The 20,556-nt window shown below is 40.2% G+C and overlaps 1 protein-coding gene across 5 annotated transcripts in view; it reads left to right on the forward strand.

Annotated features, from left to right (window-relative positions):
• fbrsl1 (fibrosin-like 1) overlaps window positions 1–20,556 on the forward strand; it is a 187,732-nt gene that overhangs the window by 90,761 nt on the left and 76,415 nt on the right. For all 5 annotated transcript variants that reach the window (XM_077600023.1, XM_077600024.1, XM_077600027.1 and 2 more), the window contains one exon: window positions 16,928–16,957. In XM_077600023.1, the coding sequence (XP_077456149.1) occupies window positions 16,928–16,957 (30 nt within the window). The remainder of the gene's footprint in view (window positions 1–16,927; window positions 16,958–20,556) is intronic.

A 20,556-nucleotide genomic window follows, 5' to 3' on the forward strand; every position in this document is an offset into this window, starting at 1 on the left:
ACTGGAGATTTGATTAAAAGATTTGATGCAGCATCTGTATCCCATTTGGGATGTGGAAGGAAACTGGGGTACCCAAAGACAACTCACACAAGTCCTGGAAGAACATGCAAACTCCAGACAGGAAGGTTCGAACCTGGGATTGAACCCTCAATCTCAAAACTGTGAGGCTGACTCCCTAACCCACATGTGTCAAAGTGGCGGCCCGGGGCCCAAATCTGGCCCGCCGCATCATTTTGTGTGGCCCGGGAAAGTAAATCATGAGTGCCGACTTTCTGTTTTAGGATCAAATTAAAATGAAGAGTATAGATGTATATAAAATTTCCTGATTTTCCCCCTTTTAAATCAATAATTGTCATTTTTAAATCTTTTTGTGTTTTTAGTCCAAAAATCATTTTGTAAAATCTAAAAATATATATAAAAAAGCTGAAATAAACATTGTTTTATATCTATAAAAAATGAATATTCAGGGCTTTTAATCCATTTATTAAAAAAAACCTAAAGATTATATCTAAAATGGTCCGGCCCACATGAAATCGAGTTGACATTAACGCGGCCCGCGAACCAACCCGAGTCTGACACCCCTGCCCTAACCATTTGCTCAAACCAAGCCGCCCTTCACGTGGGTTTAAATAAATACTAAATCTAAAATGTAAACAAATCTAGCGTGTAACCTGTATTAGAAATTTATAGTCAATCATAGTGGTAAAAATTCCCCAATACCTAAAAAAAGATGATTTCAAAGGTACACACACTCAGAAAGAGCTAGCATCCTCTAACAGGGCGTGAGGACACAGCGGGAAAAAGATCCGGCAGAAGCCACAGCCATCAGTGGATGTGGTTGTGTCAAACATGGAAGTGTCAAACAGTACCCACTCACCATGCTGACTGTGTGTGTGCGAGTGTGTGTGTATGTGCGTGTAAAAGGGCGGAATGCGCACAGTTTGAGTCCGTAGGCGGCTGTCACCTCTAAACAGGAAAGTTTCCACATGACGGGCCCAGGCGATGACAGTCGGGCTACTGCCACTGGGCAGGTTAGAGTCGGCAGCCGCCCCCTCGCCACTCTCCTTCCTTCCCCCCAACGACTGCTTCCCCCTCCCACTATATGTTATGACCGCTTGTGACAAGACTCCCAGGTTGTTGCTGTTTTCTCCATGTTTGTTTATTAGCTCTCTGCATGCTCACGCGTCAAAATATGGGGAGTTATTTATTAGTATGTTAGTTATATTTCAAGTGCGTTTGGGGAAAATGGGTTTGCTATTTGGCTATTTTTAAAATTGACGACACTGGTTTCAATCAATATTTTAGGGTCATGTTAATGGTTTGGCATAATTGTGCAGGTATAATGCAGTTTTTTGGCTAAAAAATATCACAAATTGTGGTGGGGTTTACAAAACCTTTGGATTTTTACAGTTTGATCAGTGGCGGGCCGTCAGGGCCTTCAAGGCCTTCTCTGCTGGCCTAAGAAATATCTGAATCATATATTATATTTTGTCCATCAATACTTTTAAATAATTCCAAATGTTCTGTTAGCTTCCTTTCATTGCTTTTCCCCCTGGTTGCACTGCTTCCAGATGTGTGTTTTCATATTGAAGCATTTAACCAATCACATTTCAGCCATTATTTGTTGCCAGGGTCAGAAATCTGCCTCAAGACCTTCACAATCAGTTCTGCAGGCTCTGCTGCATTAAACAAGCGTCGATAAGACTGTTGCTTTAACCAATCAGATTTCGAGTTGGCAACACCACAATGCCTTGTCGCAGGTGCAGGGATACGTCATCCCTTTCACCAACTATGAATGGCTAGTGATTAGCCAGAGCTACCAAACTGTATCAGTAGCAAGCTGCACAAGCAAATACATTGTTGTGTTGATTTAAATCCATTTTCAAGACGAACTATGCCAGAAATACGACAGGACAGGCTCGACTTTCAGCATTAGCTTCGATGGCCATAGAAAAGAAGGAAGAAAGAAAGGAGGATGGATATTGTGTACAGTTAAAAAGGATTTTGGTGAGTAAAATATGGCTACATTCCTAAATAATATTTCAATATTTCTGATATCTGAAAAGCTCTAGTGTTTGTATTTAAGCTCCAGTGTTTGTATTTAATCACTAAATGCTGCTAGGAAATGGATTTTACCCCATTTCAGTGCAATTTTTGCCGTTTCGCCATTGACGTCCATCGCTGTCTTTTCACGGGAAAATCACCCCCGGCCCGGTTGTAATGTCTGAAAAGCTCCAGTATTTGTATTTAATCATTAAATGCTGCTAGGAAGTGGATTTTACCCTTTGAACGCGCTACGAGAAAATGCACGGACCGCCACTGAGTTTGATTTATCGTGAACCGCACCTAGATGAAGACGAACACATTTAAAAATGACTAAAATCGGACTAATAAGTATTTTATAAGATTAAAACTCTAAGAGCTTCCAAAAACAACACTGAGTGCCGGAAAGGCATTGGTCTACCACATTTAAAATTGTCACCTGGGTCTGATTACTCGCCTATAAATCGCGGCACTGACATCTACTAACCATGAAATACACAACATGCTGTCAATGTAGATTGCAATAGTACGTGTATATTTTTTTAATTGACAAACGAACACCAACATTTATTCCATACATGGCGTCTTCCCGGTATTGATCTTTAATTTCACTGCAAATTTAAAAAAGAATAGATAATAATACTGTTGGAGCAGACAAGTGTCCTCGCCCTGACTTTTACTATGATAGGAAGGTTAAGTTGGCACTGTATTAGATTTATGCTGCCTTTCAAGCATCCTTCATTTCCACTTACTGGGTATGGCAATCCCCAGCCAGTCTATAAAATCCCACAGCTTACTTTTCTTTAATTAAATGCCACTCGTAACGCTCCCGATGCACCCTGTATTTCTGTAGCCGTAGCCGATGTCTTTACCAGCAAAGAGCTACCTTTAATACAGTGCCGTCTAGCTTAGCTGCTCCAGGGGACAGACCAACCAGGCATTCATCTTAACAAGGTCACACCATTTGATTTTTAATATAACGGTCAGTGCTGAGGCCCCGCGTCCTCCTTTGAAATATTAGCACTGATTACTGATGTGGAGGCCGCCCCGCCCCGCCCCGCCTTGCTTCCCCATCAGCAGTTCTAGGGTACGCGGGTGTATGCCGACTAATGTCTGTGCTTAGACCTGCTCCTACTCACTGCCAGAGGCAGTGCAGAAGTCTGCTTTATAGTCCCACTTTATGGCATTCATTATGCTCACTTAACGGGTACTGTAATTCTTTCCTGTGGGTCTGAGAAATGAGGCGATTAACTATTAGGTCTAAATGTGGCTTGCCGGAGACTTTGGTCTTTTTGTTTTGGATATGAAAGAAAGTGTCCCCGCCTTCAGTCCTTCTAAGGCCTGGTCGATACTTTAAAATAATCTGGATGTTTTTCTGCCGATTGGGATCAAAGACAACAAGTGGCATAAGTGCCTTTTGCGGTTGCTCTATACCAGGGGTAGGGAACCTATGGCTCGGGAGCCACATGTGGCTCTTATGATGAACTAAAATATGGAAACCAGTGGTGAGAGAGCCGAGTCCCGAACGCACCAATAGGAACGACACGTCAGTACTGTGTCATTGATTTCATTGATACTCATTGATATTCATTGATTAGCAACAGCGTAACAACGTTGTCAAAGGAATTCTGAGACTTTTTGTACTTTAAAAGTGACAAAATGACTACAAAATTTCATGTATTTTGACTTTTAAATTGTGAGTATGGCTCGCAAGGAATAACATTTGAAAATAAGAATTTTTTATGGCTCTCTCTTTCAAAAAGGTTCCCGACCCCTGCTCTATATGTTTGTGTTTTGCTTTTGCAGGGTGGATTTGTTTTGATAAGAAGGTCCAAAATGAATCAGGGCCAATGCGATCTTTTTTGGGAATCTATCTTAGGTTGTCTTGGAGAATCTACTCCGAGTGTACGTTGCAGAATATCAACCCAACGGCGCTGATAAACACAGGAATTTAAGAGTGTTGTTATCATAGAACAAGACTTTGAACGCCAGGCCACAGAGCGGATTAAATGGAGATTGATTTTATCTATTGAGTTTTTTGTTTTCTGAGAAAGCATGAAGATCATGTGCCCAAATAAATCCCAAAATAAGACACTTCGTCATAGAGGCCACAGGGTTGAAATGGGGAGAAATAAAGTGTGGTTTATGTAGTCTGAAAATTACAGTAGTCCTCACACATGAAAGAAAAAATTGGTCAACCTCAAAAATGGAGGCCGGCCTGTGGAAAACTACATAGTGAGTACTTGTCTTGTCTTTGCCAAGTTTGCCTAGAAATATTTTTTACTGGATTGAATAACATGGAATTAACATCAACAACACAAGGAAAGTTTAATAGCTACATAATTCCAGTAATGTGTAGTGTCTATATAGACAAAATCATTTCAGTTCTTTATTTTCTTTAAATATTAGATGATAGTATTATTACACAATTTAAATTCAATCCCTCCAGAAGAGACCACTGGATTTTTTTTAAAATGGCCACTGTCATCTCAAACTTTGATTGTAAATCAGAGTACCATGACCTTATAAAATGTGCTTGACCTTTCGGATGAGGAGACAGAACAGGGCACACACCATTAAGTCCACATATGCTATACAGATTTAGGTATTTGCATGTAGTAAAATCTGCGTTTTGATTAAGGCTTGAATAATTTAATTATAAAGAACTACAAATATGCACCACATAAAAGTTACAGTCTTCCCTTTACAAACGATTTATTGCGACAATGCTATATCAAAATTGCCTAACCTCTACAATTATAGTTGAGAATAGTGAATTATACTTTCCTATATATGATAAATATTGCACACTGAATTGGGAGGAAATCCTTTGTAATGTTCTAAATCTGCAACTCACCCACATTGCCGACGTTAAAACTTAAGTGTTGAAACTGGTCAGCGTCTGTTGGCAGTTGTTGTTTGAAGAGGCCCACTTCAGGTCCCTTTTGTGAGTCCAGATGTTTATGTGCCTATTTATATAGCTTGTAAAAAGCAGGAGGCTTAATGATGATGAGATGGTGCCGTGGTGACATTTGAGCAATGTTTTACAAAAGATATGCCATATGCTTAATGTGATTTAGAGGCTGCGTTGGGGTTGGGGACTTTGAGAGGGAGGTTACCAAATTGAAATGCAAATCCTAACATTTTTGGAATTCATTATGCTTGACACAGCCCAATAGAAACGGAACAACAAAATGAAATGACATTGTTGAAGTGGGGCGTGAGGGGTGATGGTGAGCTCTCATCTCGCTCAGATTCCTTTCTTGAAAGCTATCACAAAGAATGATTTTGACCCTCTGACTTTGTTGATTATCGCGCAAGGTCTGCTTTCCTTTCTATGATTTCGCCTTTAAATGATGAAGGCCAGCCAACTGTTGGGAGAAAAGAGTTATTTTTTTTCCACAGACTTAGTGTTTGATTCTTGTTAAATTGTTGAAGAACCCTTTTGACGTTTATTATAACCAAGTCCAAATACACCCCAAAAAATATCTATTGGCCCTTTTGTCTCACTATTGTGGCACTTTGTGTGTTAAATCTGAGTTTCAGGACATTTTTGTGAGGTAAAATACTGTGTTTTCTATGTTTCACTGAACATTGGACTTCAACATTTGTTTGTTATCTTGCACTATTTACTTTATGTTGTTTTTAAGCAAAACCAGGTTTAGTAATATCCGATTTGTACCTTGTCCTTTTATCGTACTGACCTCAAATACACTTTAGTTACTGTTTGTACAGTTGTACTACATTGTAGTATTTTTCCGAGGAATTTTGAACTTCAGGAGACTTTTTATTAGTTTTTTATTTTTCATAAATTTGCAAAAGTTTTTCAAAAAAAACTTTTACACTGTCATAATAGAGTATTTTGTGTAGAATTTTTGGGAAAGCAATTAATTTAGTACAATTTGTGGAAATAGTAGTACCCTAGATACTTTCTAGATGCACTGTAAATTGAGTTTGAAACCCCATGCCTTAGATGCAAGTGTAATATGGTTAATATGCATTCCTGTAATTGTTTCCTTGCATTATTAATTGCATACAAATATCCCTCCAGGAGGATATAAGCAGAATAGGAAATTAGTCAACGCTAATAATGATCACAGTTGAAAAGCCTTTTTTTTAAAACCTGTACACTCCCCTTCTCGTTCTATTGAAGTTCTTTCTCTGAGCCCGCATTAATTAGAACAAATATTTGTTTATTCTAAGAAAGTGTTTGCGTGTGTGTGCGAGATTAAATATTAGCTTGAATATCATTAGCATCTATTAGAAAACAGATCTTTCGGTTACAACAAGCTCACTCACATTCGCCTGCGCAGAAGAATTGGATTCTTCTCACAATTTCAGTTCTTACATTCTGCAATCCCATTTTCATGATAGGTAAGCCAAAGTGACCAATCGCGTCTGAGAGGATTTAACGAGCTCTACTTTTCCGTCTTGTTTTTATCATGTTGACCCATGATGGTACATGCCGTGTTTCTTTCTTCTCTGGTAGAAAAAAATCTGAAAGGATCATGCATAGTTAAATAGGCAACAATTCTCTGTGTGCTCATGGTACATTATTTATGAACATTTCAAGGGCATTTTATCCGTGCCTTCCTCAAATTTCTACCCATGATTATTGTCTCAGCACAAGGCTGGAGCCTCAGCAGTCCAAGATTGCTACCATTAAACCCAGGGTGCCATCTGATGGAGTTATTAAAGTAGATATGTGGCACATTTCATTGCGTTTGAAATATTCTCTTGTCGTAAACCTCTCTCGGGAGTAACATGGAGCGCTTTGTCTTACAAATTTCTTTCAAATTGGTTTTCTGATATCACACAGTGTCATATCTGCATATAACTTGGTGTTAATATACTACTCGTAAAAGCCCCGTGTCAATAAACTAAAAGATCACTTTCTCATCATTTTGAGTTAAATTAATTCAGGTCTTGAATGTACAAAGTACACTACAATTATGACCACTTGTTGGTGTTGTACAAATGAGGCCGCAGATCCTTCCTCCAATCAGCTGTCAGGCTCTTTAACAAAACAAATGGCTGAGTGTTAAAACCTACTGTATGCATGCATGTACATCTATGTGTATGTATGTATAGGTGTTTATATATGTATGTGTATGCATACGTATGTGTATATGTACATATATGTATATATATATTTCAGCAACGCGCTTATTTATTTATAATTTTATTCATGTATTTATTTATTAACTTACTTATTACCTATCTATTTATGTCTAAAATACCTTTCCTATTTCTGCATCCTCACCCTCTTGCTACTGTGACAACGAAATTTCCCGAATACGGGATGAATAAAGTTATCCAATCCAATGTATATCGCGCCAACCATAGTGAAAATTAATAGTTGGGAATATTTGACGAGTTGTCGGCAATTGGCTGTGAGCATGTAGCCATATTATTTATTTATTTGTAAATACTTAAAAAATATACTGAGTGTGTTTTATCGTCAAGACATTGCAGTCCAATGTTGGCAGTGGTACGTTTTGCATCACTATAACTGGAAGCACTTGATTCAATGTTTATGGTACCCATAAACTGTTGCATTATTAAAATGTTTCTCACAGGCATTGATATGATTTTTATTCATTTTGTCCAATCATCATTCCGAAGGGAAAGGGTTTCTCACCAGGCACTGATGGACTGGAAGATGAAAAAGCCAAAGAAAAGCATGTGTGGCTTCGGCTCTGCTTCAAAATCTGCATCTCATTCTTCGGGCTGGCATCCGAATAGTGCCTTACAATGCGAGAGGGGGGGGGGGAAGTCAAACATCAAGGCTAGCGACTAGTGGGAGCGGTTGCCATGGAAACCCATACCTCGCACGGGTTTATGGGCTGCATCCTATCACGTGCTATCAGGAATTACCATAAATCTTCTGGCTGTGAGGGCGGTAGTTAAGGTGCACCTCGGCGGTGAATGACAATGTGTTGGTCTTCAAATATCTGCAGACACAGAAATTGCCTTCAGATTTAGTTTGTTACAATAGAATAGGACAAAATGCCTCTAATGCCTTTTGCTTTCATGCACGCTGCTCACAGATACCAAAAAGCCAGAGAAGAAGGCTATTTTCCTCTGCTCTGTATTGATGTCGCTGTCGAGATGAATGCTTGTAAACCCAAACTTAGTGGCAAACAACACATGAAAATGTGCTACATTTGTGTCAGCTAATCTTTGAACGCCTGTCATCATGTTTATTGCATTTAGCTGTCAAGCAGCTGTCGGCACGTCAAAAGTCTGCTGAGAGAATTATCTCCAAGCACGACAGTACACCTCGGCAATTTCCTTAAATGGCGTCTTCTGCCGGTTCCCTTTTTCTCTTCACCTCTGGCAAGATGCGATGTCGCTCGGGGCGTTATCAGATGTGTTTGAGCCTCACCCGTCAGCATGACCCCTGCGCGAGTGCAGATATCGAGTGACCTTTTCTGCATGACTCCTTGATATTAGCGCACTCATCCTGTCTTATTACCAAGGGGGACATTTCACAGAGTATTAGGCTTAATAAATGACTTTTCTTATGCCTCCATCCCTCTTTTCTCTTTCTTATCCTTTCCCCTTCTCTGGCTTTCCTTGCTCCCGATCCCATAACCCAAGGTCCCCAGCGGCCCAGCCTCCATAATCGCATCAGTTCACAGCCCTCTTATTCTAGCAGAATTGCTTAATTGGTATGTGTTCTACATAACTGTTGAAGTATTAGACTCACAAATGAAGGTTAGAACCTCAGTGCTTGTAATCGACTGAAAGAAATTGATTTGTGCTCAGCTGCCCTTCTGGGACAAGACTTTATGGTTCTCTAAAGAAATGAAGCTTTTATAATTGTGTTCTCTCCCCACCCAGCCTGCCAGCAAGCCAGCTAGTCAAACCCCCACCTACCCTTTCTCTCTTTTTCTCATTTCCACCGATTGTTTTGTTGACATTCATCAAAAGGCAAGACACTAGCAACGTGAAGGTTATGTCTGGGCTTTCATGCTACGATGCACCTATACACTCCGTGTAAATTCAGACCTACTGAGCAGTGAATATGTATTTTCATCACCCGTACCTCAGTGGAAATCTAATACACGGAACCCAAAGAACGGGTCAATAGCAATCTGATTGCACAATTGCAAGGACGAGAAGAGGCAAATATCAATAAGTCGTCTTAAGAGTGATTTCCTCGCATTATGGGACTCCGGCATCAATATCTTTATGTCTGTGATTAACTAAAGCCTTGTCATAGTTATGTGTTTTGCAATTGAGCTGGTCGTAGTAAAAGTCTTTGACGATAAAAAAGATGACTAAGTTTACCTGGAAAGGAACATATATATTCCATTATTGTGACCCTAGCGAAGCAAACTGAGGGGAAATTCCCTCAAAGAAAGTCTGGAATTTTCAAAATTTTACTTTCCTCATTAAATGTTCATTAACGTCAATTCAAAGTTATTTTTTCCACATAATAACCATGTGAAATTGCATTGCAAAGGTCTCAAGACGTCACATCTCCCTTCCCGTTAGTTTTTTGTATCAAATATTACATTTCATGTAAACCCAAAGTGAACTTTTATGTATTTTAACAACAGCACACCTTTCAGCTAACCTCCAAATAGACCTAGTGATTTAACCGTGCATCTTCAGCATTAGTATTCAAAAGCTGAATTTTGTTTGGATCCAGGGTAGGATTATCCAGGCTCTTAACGCCTTAGCTAAGCTGGTTAACACCTGTTTTTATTGACAGGAAACCCATCCTTAGGGCTTCATCTTCTTTGGTGTTAAGATGCTCTTTTGCTCATTCCAGTAGGCCTTTGCTTGCGTTCAACACAAATGACTGGTTTTCCCACAATAAGCAGGTCAGCAGCCTTCATCCTTAAATCCAGGTTCTAACCAACACATTTAACTTATTCAGATGCATGGCTTACCTTTTTACTTATAGGTCTGAATTAATTCCACCATTGTCTAATTTTGTAAAACGCAATACCCAAAATTATCTTCTCAACCTAGTGAACCCCAGATGTACACAATGGTTAACTGTTTGTGTACCTTGTGTCTTAGTAGCCTTGATGTCAATTTGAGACCACATTTTGAGTCCCGCATGCCTAAATTGTTAGGTGGTCATTTAATTAAACTACATACTTGCAATGATTACAAGGCAGGGGGTGAGGGATCAATTATCCAGTCTACATTGTGTGCACATGCTGGTACGCAAATTCCATGCCAACTACTGTTCCAACCAACAAGGGCCTATAAATATATAGTATGTTATTCCATTGGTGAGAATGGTACATAACATTCATACTAGCAAAACAATTAATTTTAAAGAGGTAGAAAATGCTAAGTATGAGTGTGCTCACTAAAAAATGTACTTTTCAAATAGGCTGCATTTGTCATCTCATCGTTAGCATTTTGCTCATTAGCGCTGAGCCCTATGATTTATTTTATTAACTAGAATTCCAAATATGCAATAGCTTATTAACAATTTCACGAGCCCTGATCCCTTAACGTTTTTGATATAGGAATAGTCGCACTTATACAACTTGCAAAAACGCACGATAATTACAATTTGATTTCCAAAAATAGTCACTGGACATTTTAGTGATGGGTATGGAAGAAAAATAGGAAAAACAAGTGTCTACCTTCATTAGGACAAAAGGCGGGTGAGCAGTAGGCGCTTCTGACAAGCCCTTAACGCCTCATTGTCCCTGTTCTCAAGTTTCATGATTTCTCTGGCTCTCATTAAAAGGAGAGTTGTCGCCCGTCACCAGGCGCTAACTCGTTATCTCCTCAACACTTTAAAATGCTGTAATTATTCCAACATTTCTCCTCGCCAGCTGCTAATTGCCGCACATTGCACTTGATCATGAGCTGGCCTTTTGTGGTTTAATTTGTGCAAATATGTTCACTGTTTGGAACCATTGAGCTTGAAAAGTGAGATTGAAGGAGTTTCCACACCCTTTGCTTGTAACTAAACAGATTTTTTAAATAGATATCATCATAATTTCATCACACACTATCTGCAACACGTATGGATACACTCAGAATAATTTGCTATCCAAATCACTTTCTTTTTGTAATGTTGTGTATGGGCATAGTCTAATTTTAGCATTTGTACAAACAATAGCCTTTTTCTGTATAAACAAATTTGCACTTTGAGAAACAATATGCTGCTCTCATCTATTTGTTTTTGAGTAAATATTCAGGCACGTTTGAATTCTTAAATACGGTGGTATGACCATGTTGGGCAAATAAACGTTTTCTTCAGCACGACATTTAAAATGCTATAAAAACACAATCCAGAATACTGTAAAGGTGTTCCGTAAAAAAGAACATGTTCAAGTGGGATTTTTTTTGTCCACACTGAAGCTTAAATGCAATAGTCGTTGGAGTCAATTGTTGCTCTCTGTCTCTGTGTTGATGCCATCTCCTCAGCCAAAAGCCAATAAGCAGCCTGTGGTTTTTTGATACTGGATAAATTGAGGTTGAGTCTAGTCTTGCGATTTGAGGTTAAATTGGCTCGATAAATATATATTAGTACAATATGATCTACCCTTGAGGGGATTCCAAAATTGCAAAGCTTCCAAACTTGTATACCGCAGATATTTATTTAACTGTTTCTCTGTCTGCATCCTGTATTTCATTCTCTGGGGATTACAGCAAACGACACGGTAAAATTCCAGGACAGGGCCCCAGGAGTATTATAAAAAAAATCTGTTTTCAGTTGTTCTGGTTTCTGTTTCGGTCAGAGGATATAGTGGATTTAGGTGTGTGTGTTTAAATTTTGCAGAGATATAAAAGAATAAAATCTATTGTCACGTTCCGGTAGATTTTAAATCTGCCTTTTATCTGCAGGCCTTGAAGAGTCAACGTGGTAAGTCTTTTAAAACAGCGAGAAGCCAGTTTAGAGCCACTGTTAGGCAAAGAGATGACTTTTATCAAAGAAAATAGCTATGAACAACTCATACAAGGCCGGTCGGCTATTATCAATGAAAAGCTGACCCATTATTGGTTCGCAAACTATGTTTCTGTGGAATGTCTAACATTTTCATAGTCCAATTTTGCAGGAGACAGGTTAGAGGACTGACAGTTTTCCTTGAATGGACGGTGATGCACAAATATACAGGATTAAATAAAAAAGAAAGAAAGAAAAAAATGACGAGATTTAAGCTAAGTTTGTACTTCTGGTAGGTCAAGAAGCCCCGTTGCTAGCATCCCATGATTTTGAACTTGTATTGCCTTTTCCATTTAAAAGATCAGAGGGTTTTTAATCTTACCAGAAGCGTGTTATCTGTATATCAGTAGAAAAAAAACCTTAAACTTGAGCCAACTCTGGACCTAGAGCTCTTTATTCGTTTCTTATCACGAAGCCAAAGATAGCAATAATGTCAGCTGATAAGTAGAGGAGAAATAAACACAGCACATGCATTCATCTTAAGTATTAAATTGAGTGCTTGATTCATTTCCATGCTTGTGTTGCCTCTGATTTTACCGGTATTATTAACAAGACTAGCTCCAGTGTTCACGCTCAAACTTGATTGGGCACGGATTCAGAAAAAAAAAGGGTCTGCCTGTGACGAATTTTATACATGAGAAAGATGCTGGAACGCAATTTAAAATGTCCCTTTACAAGCTCAATGAAAAACGCATCATTTGTTCTTCGCTGGGGTTTCGGAGAAGACGTCAAGATAAATGAGGGAACGTGTCATCTGTTTTTTATTAGATTGTTAAAGATAGATCTAATTTTATTTTGAGCTAATGCAAGGAACACTATCAGCCATTGACCGAGAGTGTCTTATGACTGACTTGACGTACTTTGCTCAGCAGTCTTGTGGTTTTAGTCGGCTGATTCAGTTCAGACAGCAAGCCGACTGAAGAAACAGGTGAACCATTTCAGCTTATGAATTGAAACAGTCAACATTATCGTTCAACATAATCAATATGAGCAGCTATAATAACCACGAACATCAAGCAAGTACAATGCTACTTTTGATTTTGTGTATTCAGTTATACTGTATTCATTAACTATTGTCAGCACTTTTCCACACGGTCGATTTTTGCATTGCTTTCACCTATGGTTAAAAAGAACAAGAACAATACAAGTAGCCCTAAGTAAGTTTTTTTCCGTGGGGTGTCCAGGTTCACCCTTAGAAATAGGGTGACCAAAAGGGGCTTGGAGTAGAGCTGCTACTTCTCTATATGGAGAGGAGCCAGATGAGGTGGCCTGGGCATTTAATTAGGATGCCTGCTGGGCTCATCTTTCGTGTTGTGTTCCTGGCACCTCCTACTGGGAGTAGGTCTCAGGGTCGATCCAGTACACGCTGGGGAGACTATGTCTCCAGGCTGTCCTGGGAACGTGTCGGGATCCCCTTGGAACAGCTGGACAAAGTGGCTGGGGAGTGGAAAATCTGGGATTCCCTGCTGAGGCTGCTGCCCCTATGACCTGACCTCAGTTAAGCGGGAGAAGATGGGAGGGATTGTCTTCCGATTTTCAATTCTTTGGGGGGTGGGGGGGTCTTTCAAATGACTACTGCACTTCAGAGAACTTGGCCTTCTTTGTCGTTATGAGTTTAAAAGGTGTGCTAATTCATCGACATCTAATTGATTGGACTTACCCAGCATCCCCCTTCTATAGTGGTGAGCTGTGCATTCATCCGACATGTTTGGACTGCAGACAGGATTAAAATGGCTCGAGACTTAATGCACATGCACAGCCACCCCGTGCTGTTTGTTAAATTCCACACAGCTGATCGCCAGACTTCTCCCCTACTATTCCCTTTGTTTCATGGTTCCTCAACTGCCTCTTCCTTTTCCCCGCACGTCCTCATTTCGCCTGAATTAATTGCGTTCTCATTTTCTGTGAGAAACCTCAGAAGGGCTTTGAAAAGAGAAGTTACGTTTAAAGAATAAGAGCGACCGGGGACCAAAGCTATGGAGGCCAATTGTAGCTCTCTTAAGAGTGGGGCGTCACCATTTACCTTAGAGGCAGAGGTCATCATGACTCTGGTTATAGTACACTGTATTTTGTGTCATTTCTTTAATAAAAGCTAGAGAGGAGTGCACTTTTTTAATTCTTAAATTAATTCCAAAGGTAGAAAGGGCAAGGATCTAGTCTTTCAGTTTCTAACCGTGGTCTCAACCCTTTCAATTATGAACCATTACAACCTCTTCCCGTGCAATATTCATGCCACGGGAGATCCCTTCTTCAGATGTCTTGGGTTGCTGTTGCTGTAAGTCGAGATAAACACTTGCTGAGGTGTTACAGCTAGACACCTACCTCTATTCATCAATGTCACAGCCCGAGTAGTCAATAATTCAAAGCTGGGCGGTAATGAGCTCCCCACAGGCTGTGTCCCAGAGGAGTGCCTCCCACCCCCTTATGTCGCTGCTGTAATGTAGTTATATCTCATGTCAGCTTTCAAATCAATTACATTTCTATGTGACGGCTGTGTAATTCAAACTTTTTGGTAGGCCAACCAAGTGTGAACACATTTTTGGCCAACTTTGTATTGCAAAAGAAGGAAGAAAATTAAAACTTAAAATAATTATGTAAAAAAAAATGAAGGCAAAAGTAAGGCCTTCTGTATTCTAATCCGATTGTATCTCAATTGAACAACAGGAATTGTAATGCTTCTTTGCACAAAGCCTGCAAATGTGAAGAAAACCTGCAACTGAAAGCCACTTGCCGAGGTCAAACAACTATTTAATGTTATATGTCAACTCATTTATGGTCAAATCAAATTTGCAGATTGGATATTATGATAGATGGCGAGGTAAAATTAAAGTGACTCTTGGTCATTGTGAGTTGAGGCCATCAGCTGACAAATGATGAATGAAACAATGGGCGAACAGATGGGTGGATTAAAATAGTGAAGTGATAGCATGTTTAGTGGAATTGTGATGTATGAAGAGGACAATGCGGTTAAATCCATTTGCAACTAAATAGCCTTGCATTGTGGGTTTTTTTCCCAATAAGTGTAACTGACACTCAAGTCGTAGTTCATCTTGTGGACCTCACTTTACGATCATCTTTTTTTTGGTTCACTTTCCTTTTTTTTGCCCTTAAAATTTCTTTCCCATTTACACAGACCTTCGTCTCTCTCCCGCTCTCTGTCTCAGTGTCTTTTGTGTTAACAGCCTTTTATTTTCCTGCAGTTGCTGAGCCACTGGGTGCACATCTACAATCTTGCCTTTCATTTCATGCTTGTGGAAATGGATGTTTTACTGCCTTCATTAAAGCATGCAGCAGTCAGTGCCGTGTTTTCCCTCTGAAGTTTAGCTCCATGAACCTCGCCATTAGAGGACATTATAGCCCCAGATTTCAGGACACAGTGGAACATTGTATAATTTGAGTAGTGTTATTAATCAAATGGAATTCCGCTTACCATTTCCCTCCCACCTTGGCCCCTCACTACATCTTTTTACTTCTACTTTCCTATTCCTATTTCTCCTCCGTGCAAACGCCTCTCTATCACTCATGCTCAGTCTGAGTTTTATGTGTTACTGTATTAAAATAATTCCCCATAACGGGAAGCGTAAGACAATCTTCTGAAAACAGTAATATTACTGTTTTAAAAGTTTGCTACTTGTATTGCATTTCTAGTAGTAGTATTCCGATACTGACTTTTCTGATCGATCCAATTTTTCGCAAAATATGTTTTGCCGATACTGATCCGATGTCAGTGTTTTTAGACAAGTAAAAATAATGCAAAATATAATCTGACCAGTAAATGATAAATCACTGTTTGTATTAAAGTCGAGAAATGCTTTGTTTACGATATTTACACGATCACTCTTTCTTCTTAGTAATCTGTTAATGATAGCACTGAAAACACGTGACTACCAGATCGGATCCCAACATGTAAAAAAATATGATATTCAAAAAAATAGTCATATTGGATCAAGACATCACTAATTGCTAGTACAAGGCTGAAGGACTTAATTTGCCCTAAAGGAATTCCATCACTAAGAAAAATGTTTTTTCTTTTAAAAACACCAATGTTAAAGTAGGAAAAATATAACCAATAATGTAACTAATTACTTAATACGAAAATTAAGAAATTCATGTAAGGCACTCGTTGTTTTAAAAGTTATATGCAATTTGTAATATGTTACTTTGAATAACGACTGTTCATGATGCAACTATTTAGAGTGACAAAATACCTTGCCCTTTTCCTATTAAAAACAATGATTTACCACTTGTTTTCCTTCCCCTGTTCCAGCCCCACTTGTCTCTAAGCCATGCACCTCCCTTTCATAGCCAGAGACATAAATCAATTGAGATGAAAGTTCCATAATTGTGCTTGCTAGGAGGGATTTGAGCAAAATTGCGCTATGAATTTTTTAAAGGATTTTTTTTTTAAATGCGAGCAACCCAACGGGATTTAGGCGGCGTAGGTAGGTGAGGCCACAAGGATTTATGGGCTTAGATTCTTCATTACTGAAGTAATTTTCCTGCAAATGATAGTGTGTGGGACTGGGGCTCCGTTTGAGCCCATCTAATCTTTAGCTCCGCCTGTGATTCCCAGTAATTGATTGTTCACATTATATTCAAGGGTCAGTACACACTTTAATTTCATTGCAGTGGATACTTTTGTTTGGCTTGTTATGACCGTAGTACACCATTACAGTAAAATGAACATTTCAGTACCAAGATTTTCGGTGTGTATTTCAGTACACACTCTTGTTGTACATATTCCAGAATAGCAACGTAAGGATTAACATATGAAAACAAGGTTTGAATTTCCTGTTGGTGTTACTGTGACATAGATTTTCTTTATTCTAAATTTAATGTCATGCTGTCGTTGTTTCATAAGCATGTTTTCCTCCATCCGTGATCTTCCCACCATTGTCATCTTCACCTTATGTTCAGTACAAAATGGCTGATATTCTTTCTCCATCTCCTTAGGTGCCGCCAGCGTCGGTGACCCTCCTCAAGGTTAGTGCGTCCACAATGCCAAGTTTCATTTTGAATCTTGCCTAGCCTCCACTCAATTTTACAGCTCAGTAGTTTGAGAAGCAATGTGGGTAAATCTGCTGCTAGAAAGAGAAAGATAGTCTTCTCAGGCGTCGGTGAGAGGGGGGAAAAATGGCGGGCCCTGTCACCAGTTGAAGTGGATCTCATTCCTGGCGTACGATTAACCCAAGACAATTGTTCACTTTGCATCACGTCAAACCTGGGTCTCACTTAAAAACATGGAAAATATAGCATAACTGTGTGGCTTGCTACTTGCTCCAGTCAAAGTAGTTTAGCGAGTAAATGATGCTGAGAAAGTATTTCAGTTTCAAAGACAGGATTTGATGACCAAATAAGATTGCGTTCCAAGAAAGAGGTGTGAACTGTTATATTGACGCATTGTAAATTCACCTGAAGGTGTAATTATCCATGGAAGATTGAGCAATACATTCCTCAGTTAATAACATTGTTCTGCCAAAGGTCTATGCCAAATATTCATCAAGCGTATGCTCAAGACCTGAAATGAAGCTTGACTGATGTGGGTGGTGCGTAGAAGATCGGGCAGTAAAAAGAGAGAAAAGTTTGTCCTAGGCCCTCTAAAGAGATTCAGTGTGACCAATCGAGGTGAAGTGGATGAATGAGGCCATTCACCGGGCATAATGAAAGAGCTCCTGCTGGGCTCTAAATGAGGGTGGACCCATCTGCACCACATAGGCGTGCACAAACCAGTGACCTTGAAAATTACCCAGGAAGCACTTTGGGATAGTTACCCCAGCAACAGGGTAGGGTTCGCATGGTAACCAGGCCCTTCAGTCAGTGTCTGGCAGTTTCTTGAACAGAGCGCAGCTTTTAGTGCATTGAAACAACTCGACGTGAAATCCAACTGGAAGGACATCCCTACAGGAAGATTATTTGTTATGTCATGGGAAGGTTTGTTGGCTCGAGAAAGTTACTGATTTCAACAACTTCCTGCCCTCAAACTAGAACCTGAACCAGTCACTTGCCAATGGCAGACTCAACAATGCTTCTAAGGACTTTGTTCTATGAAGCAATGGCCATAGTCAACAGTCACACACAGACTGTAGATAACTTCAGCAACCCCAGGAGCTGCATACTGTGAACCAGCTTTAGAAATACAGAAATACAACACAGAACTGCCACCACCTCAATGGAACAAAGAGTTATCGCGAACAGTTTTTGGCTGAGTACTTCTGAAGTAGGTGGAGACGCGAGTATCTGCACAAAACTATTGCCAGGCAGAAATAGCACACACCATAAAAGAACCTGGAAGTTGATGACATCGTGTAGGACATTGATGAACTCCCGCCTAAATGAAGACCTTAGATCGAAGGGCAGTAAACGGAGGGGGATTGTTAATTAGTTTCAGGTGGCCCAGAAGATCTACCGAGACAGTTTGAGGAGTCTGTAAAACACAGCTTTCTGAGTTACCAGATGGAAGAAATTCCTCACTCCTGGGGCACTGGATATTAAGTTTACAAGGATTCCCAAGCATCCGGCCCATTGCATTGTATCTATGTTATTTGGCTTAATATATTCAGTCTCAATGAGCCAGAGACATGCAGGTCATTGAAGTTCTATTCCCATCGCCGGTTCCCCTCACGGAACTTTTGACAGCATGAAATGACAATCCGCCCCTGCATGCATCTCCCACGTCAAAGAGTAATGAGATTGTGCTGCTGGAAATATTACTACAAAGCATCAGGCCCACACTCGCTTCTGACTGCACCTTCAAACAGCACTGCCTGCCAGCTTGCCTCCCTGCGAGGAAAAGAAGCGTACAAAAAACAATCAAAATCAGAGGCAAAGAAATGGCAAGGGAAGCTCCCCGTGCAGACACGAACGTACACACCAAGGCCTTTTATAGTAGGAGTGATTAGAAATCTGAAATCGTTTTAAAACCCCGCTTTGAGTGCATTCCACAAACGAAAGCGTTGCTCCGTTGCTCGTCACTAACTGCCAGTGATCTGGTCTGTAATTGCAGCGTCGTTGACAAAGCTTGTACGGCTTGGAGCCTTTTCCTAAGGTTCCTTTCAGATTTCTGACTAAAGACTAAGGAGGGGGGATACAGATTCTAAATCAGTACTCCACATCACCTACTAATTGCTTGGTGCATAAAAGCTAATGCGTACACTAATAGGCCTTGTGCTGGCCTAATATGATTACACGATGTGTTGTAAGCATGTGAAGAACACAGTCTTAGATCCATTTTACATATTTCAAATCTTTCACTGAGATTTCCTGGATAAAAAAACAATTTGACAACATTGTGACTGTGAATGGTATAACAGTAAGCGTGGATAGAGCCTTCCGATTTGGCCTTTTTTGATTCCTTGTTGTTCATGCCTCCAAATTGGTTGCTTGCAGCTTGAAGGAATAAACAGGGGACCAGAAGAAACAGTAAAAGCATAGATTGTAAAAATCACTATTATAACAACATTAATTGATGCTGCTGAGCGCCATATGTGGTGCCATATGGTAACGTTGCCCCAAAGGCCTGCTTATAATAGACAGCCCGCAGTGGTGCACACAACTTGGCACATTTACAAACAAGGGACATCCCATTAATATGAGCCACACAGACTGAGCAAGAGACAGCGGCAGAGGGAGTGCGAGGATGGTGGAATGATGAAGTGGGGGGGTTGGGGTTGAGCTGTTACCATTTTACAAAATGTCTTTGGTTGGCATCTTGAATATGATCTCCTGCTCTCCTCATAGTTCAAACCAAATGACATAATTGCAAAACCTGTTTGAAAAGCTGGAGAAATTCTAAATAACTGCATGTAAAATCCTAAAATTATGAGGCGGCCTGGTGATCGAGTGGTTAGCGCGTTGCCCTTGCAGTTCTGAGATGGAGGGTTCAATCTAAGGTTCGGACATTCCTGTATGGAGTTTGCATGTCCTCCCTGGGGTTGCGTGGGTTTTCTCTGGGTACTCTGGTTTTCAACCACATTGCAAAAACATGCATGGCCGGCTGGTTGAACACTCTAAATTTCCTTTAGGTATGAGTGTGTGCGGTAATGGTTGTCTATCTCTCCAATTGTCAATGACCCTGTTGCGTTTCGTTGAATATGAGGCAAAACAAAAATAAGACACAGCTTTACCTCGCTGCCACAAAGGAAGGCAGATGAGGTGCAAGCCCAAGTTAAGGGATACGCACTCGGAGAGGAAGAGGGAAACAGATTTCCACTCTGTGATGTGCACTGATGTAGCTCCAGCTCCAGGTCAAATGCTGCCAGTGTTTTGTGTTCATCTTCATCTCGTCTCCCCTGCGCTCCTCTAAATTATTCACAGCCTGAAGATGTGCAATGTGGCTGCCTCTCTCCTTCATCCTACAGAGCTCTCTGTCTTCCTCGCTCTGCTTCATATCATTTCCAGTCTTTGTCATGTGGAGGCTTGTTCCAGAGGCAACAAACTCTTCTCACAGCGACTTTATCTCCCACTCATCTAGCATCGACTATTCACCTTTCAGCACTGCCTTAATCGCTCACACTGCTCCTCTTATAGCTTATCATGGCTCACATGCATGTTCAAGTTGTCTGGTTGATGTAGAACACAACTGT

This window comes from Stigmatopora argus, chromosome 5 (assembly GCF_051989625.1).
Source record: "Stigmatopora argus isolate UIUO_Sarg chromosome 5, RoL_Sarg_1.0, whole genome shotgun sequence".
NCBI lineage: Eukaryota > Metazoa > Chordata > Actinopteri > Syngnathiformes > Syngnathidae > Stigmatopora > Stigmatopora argus.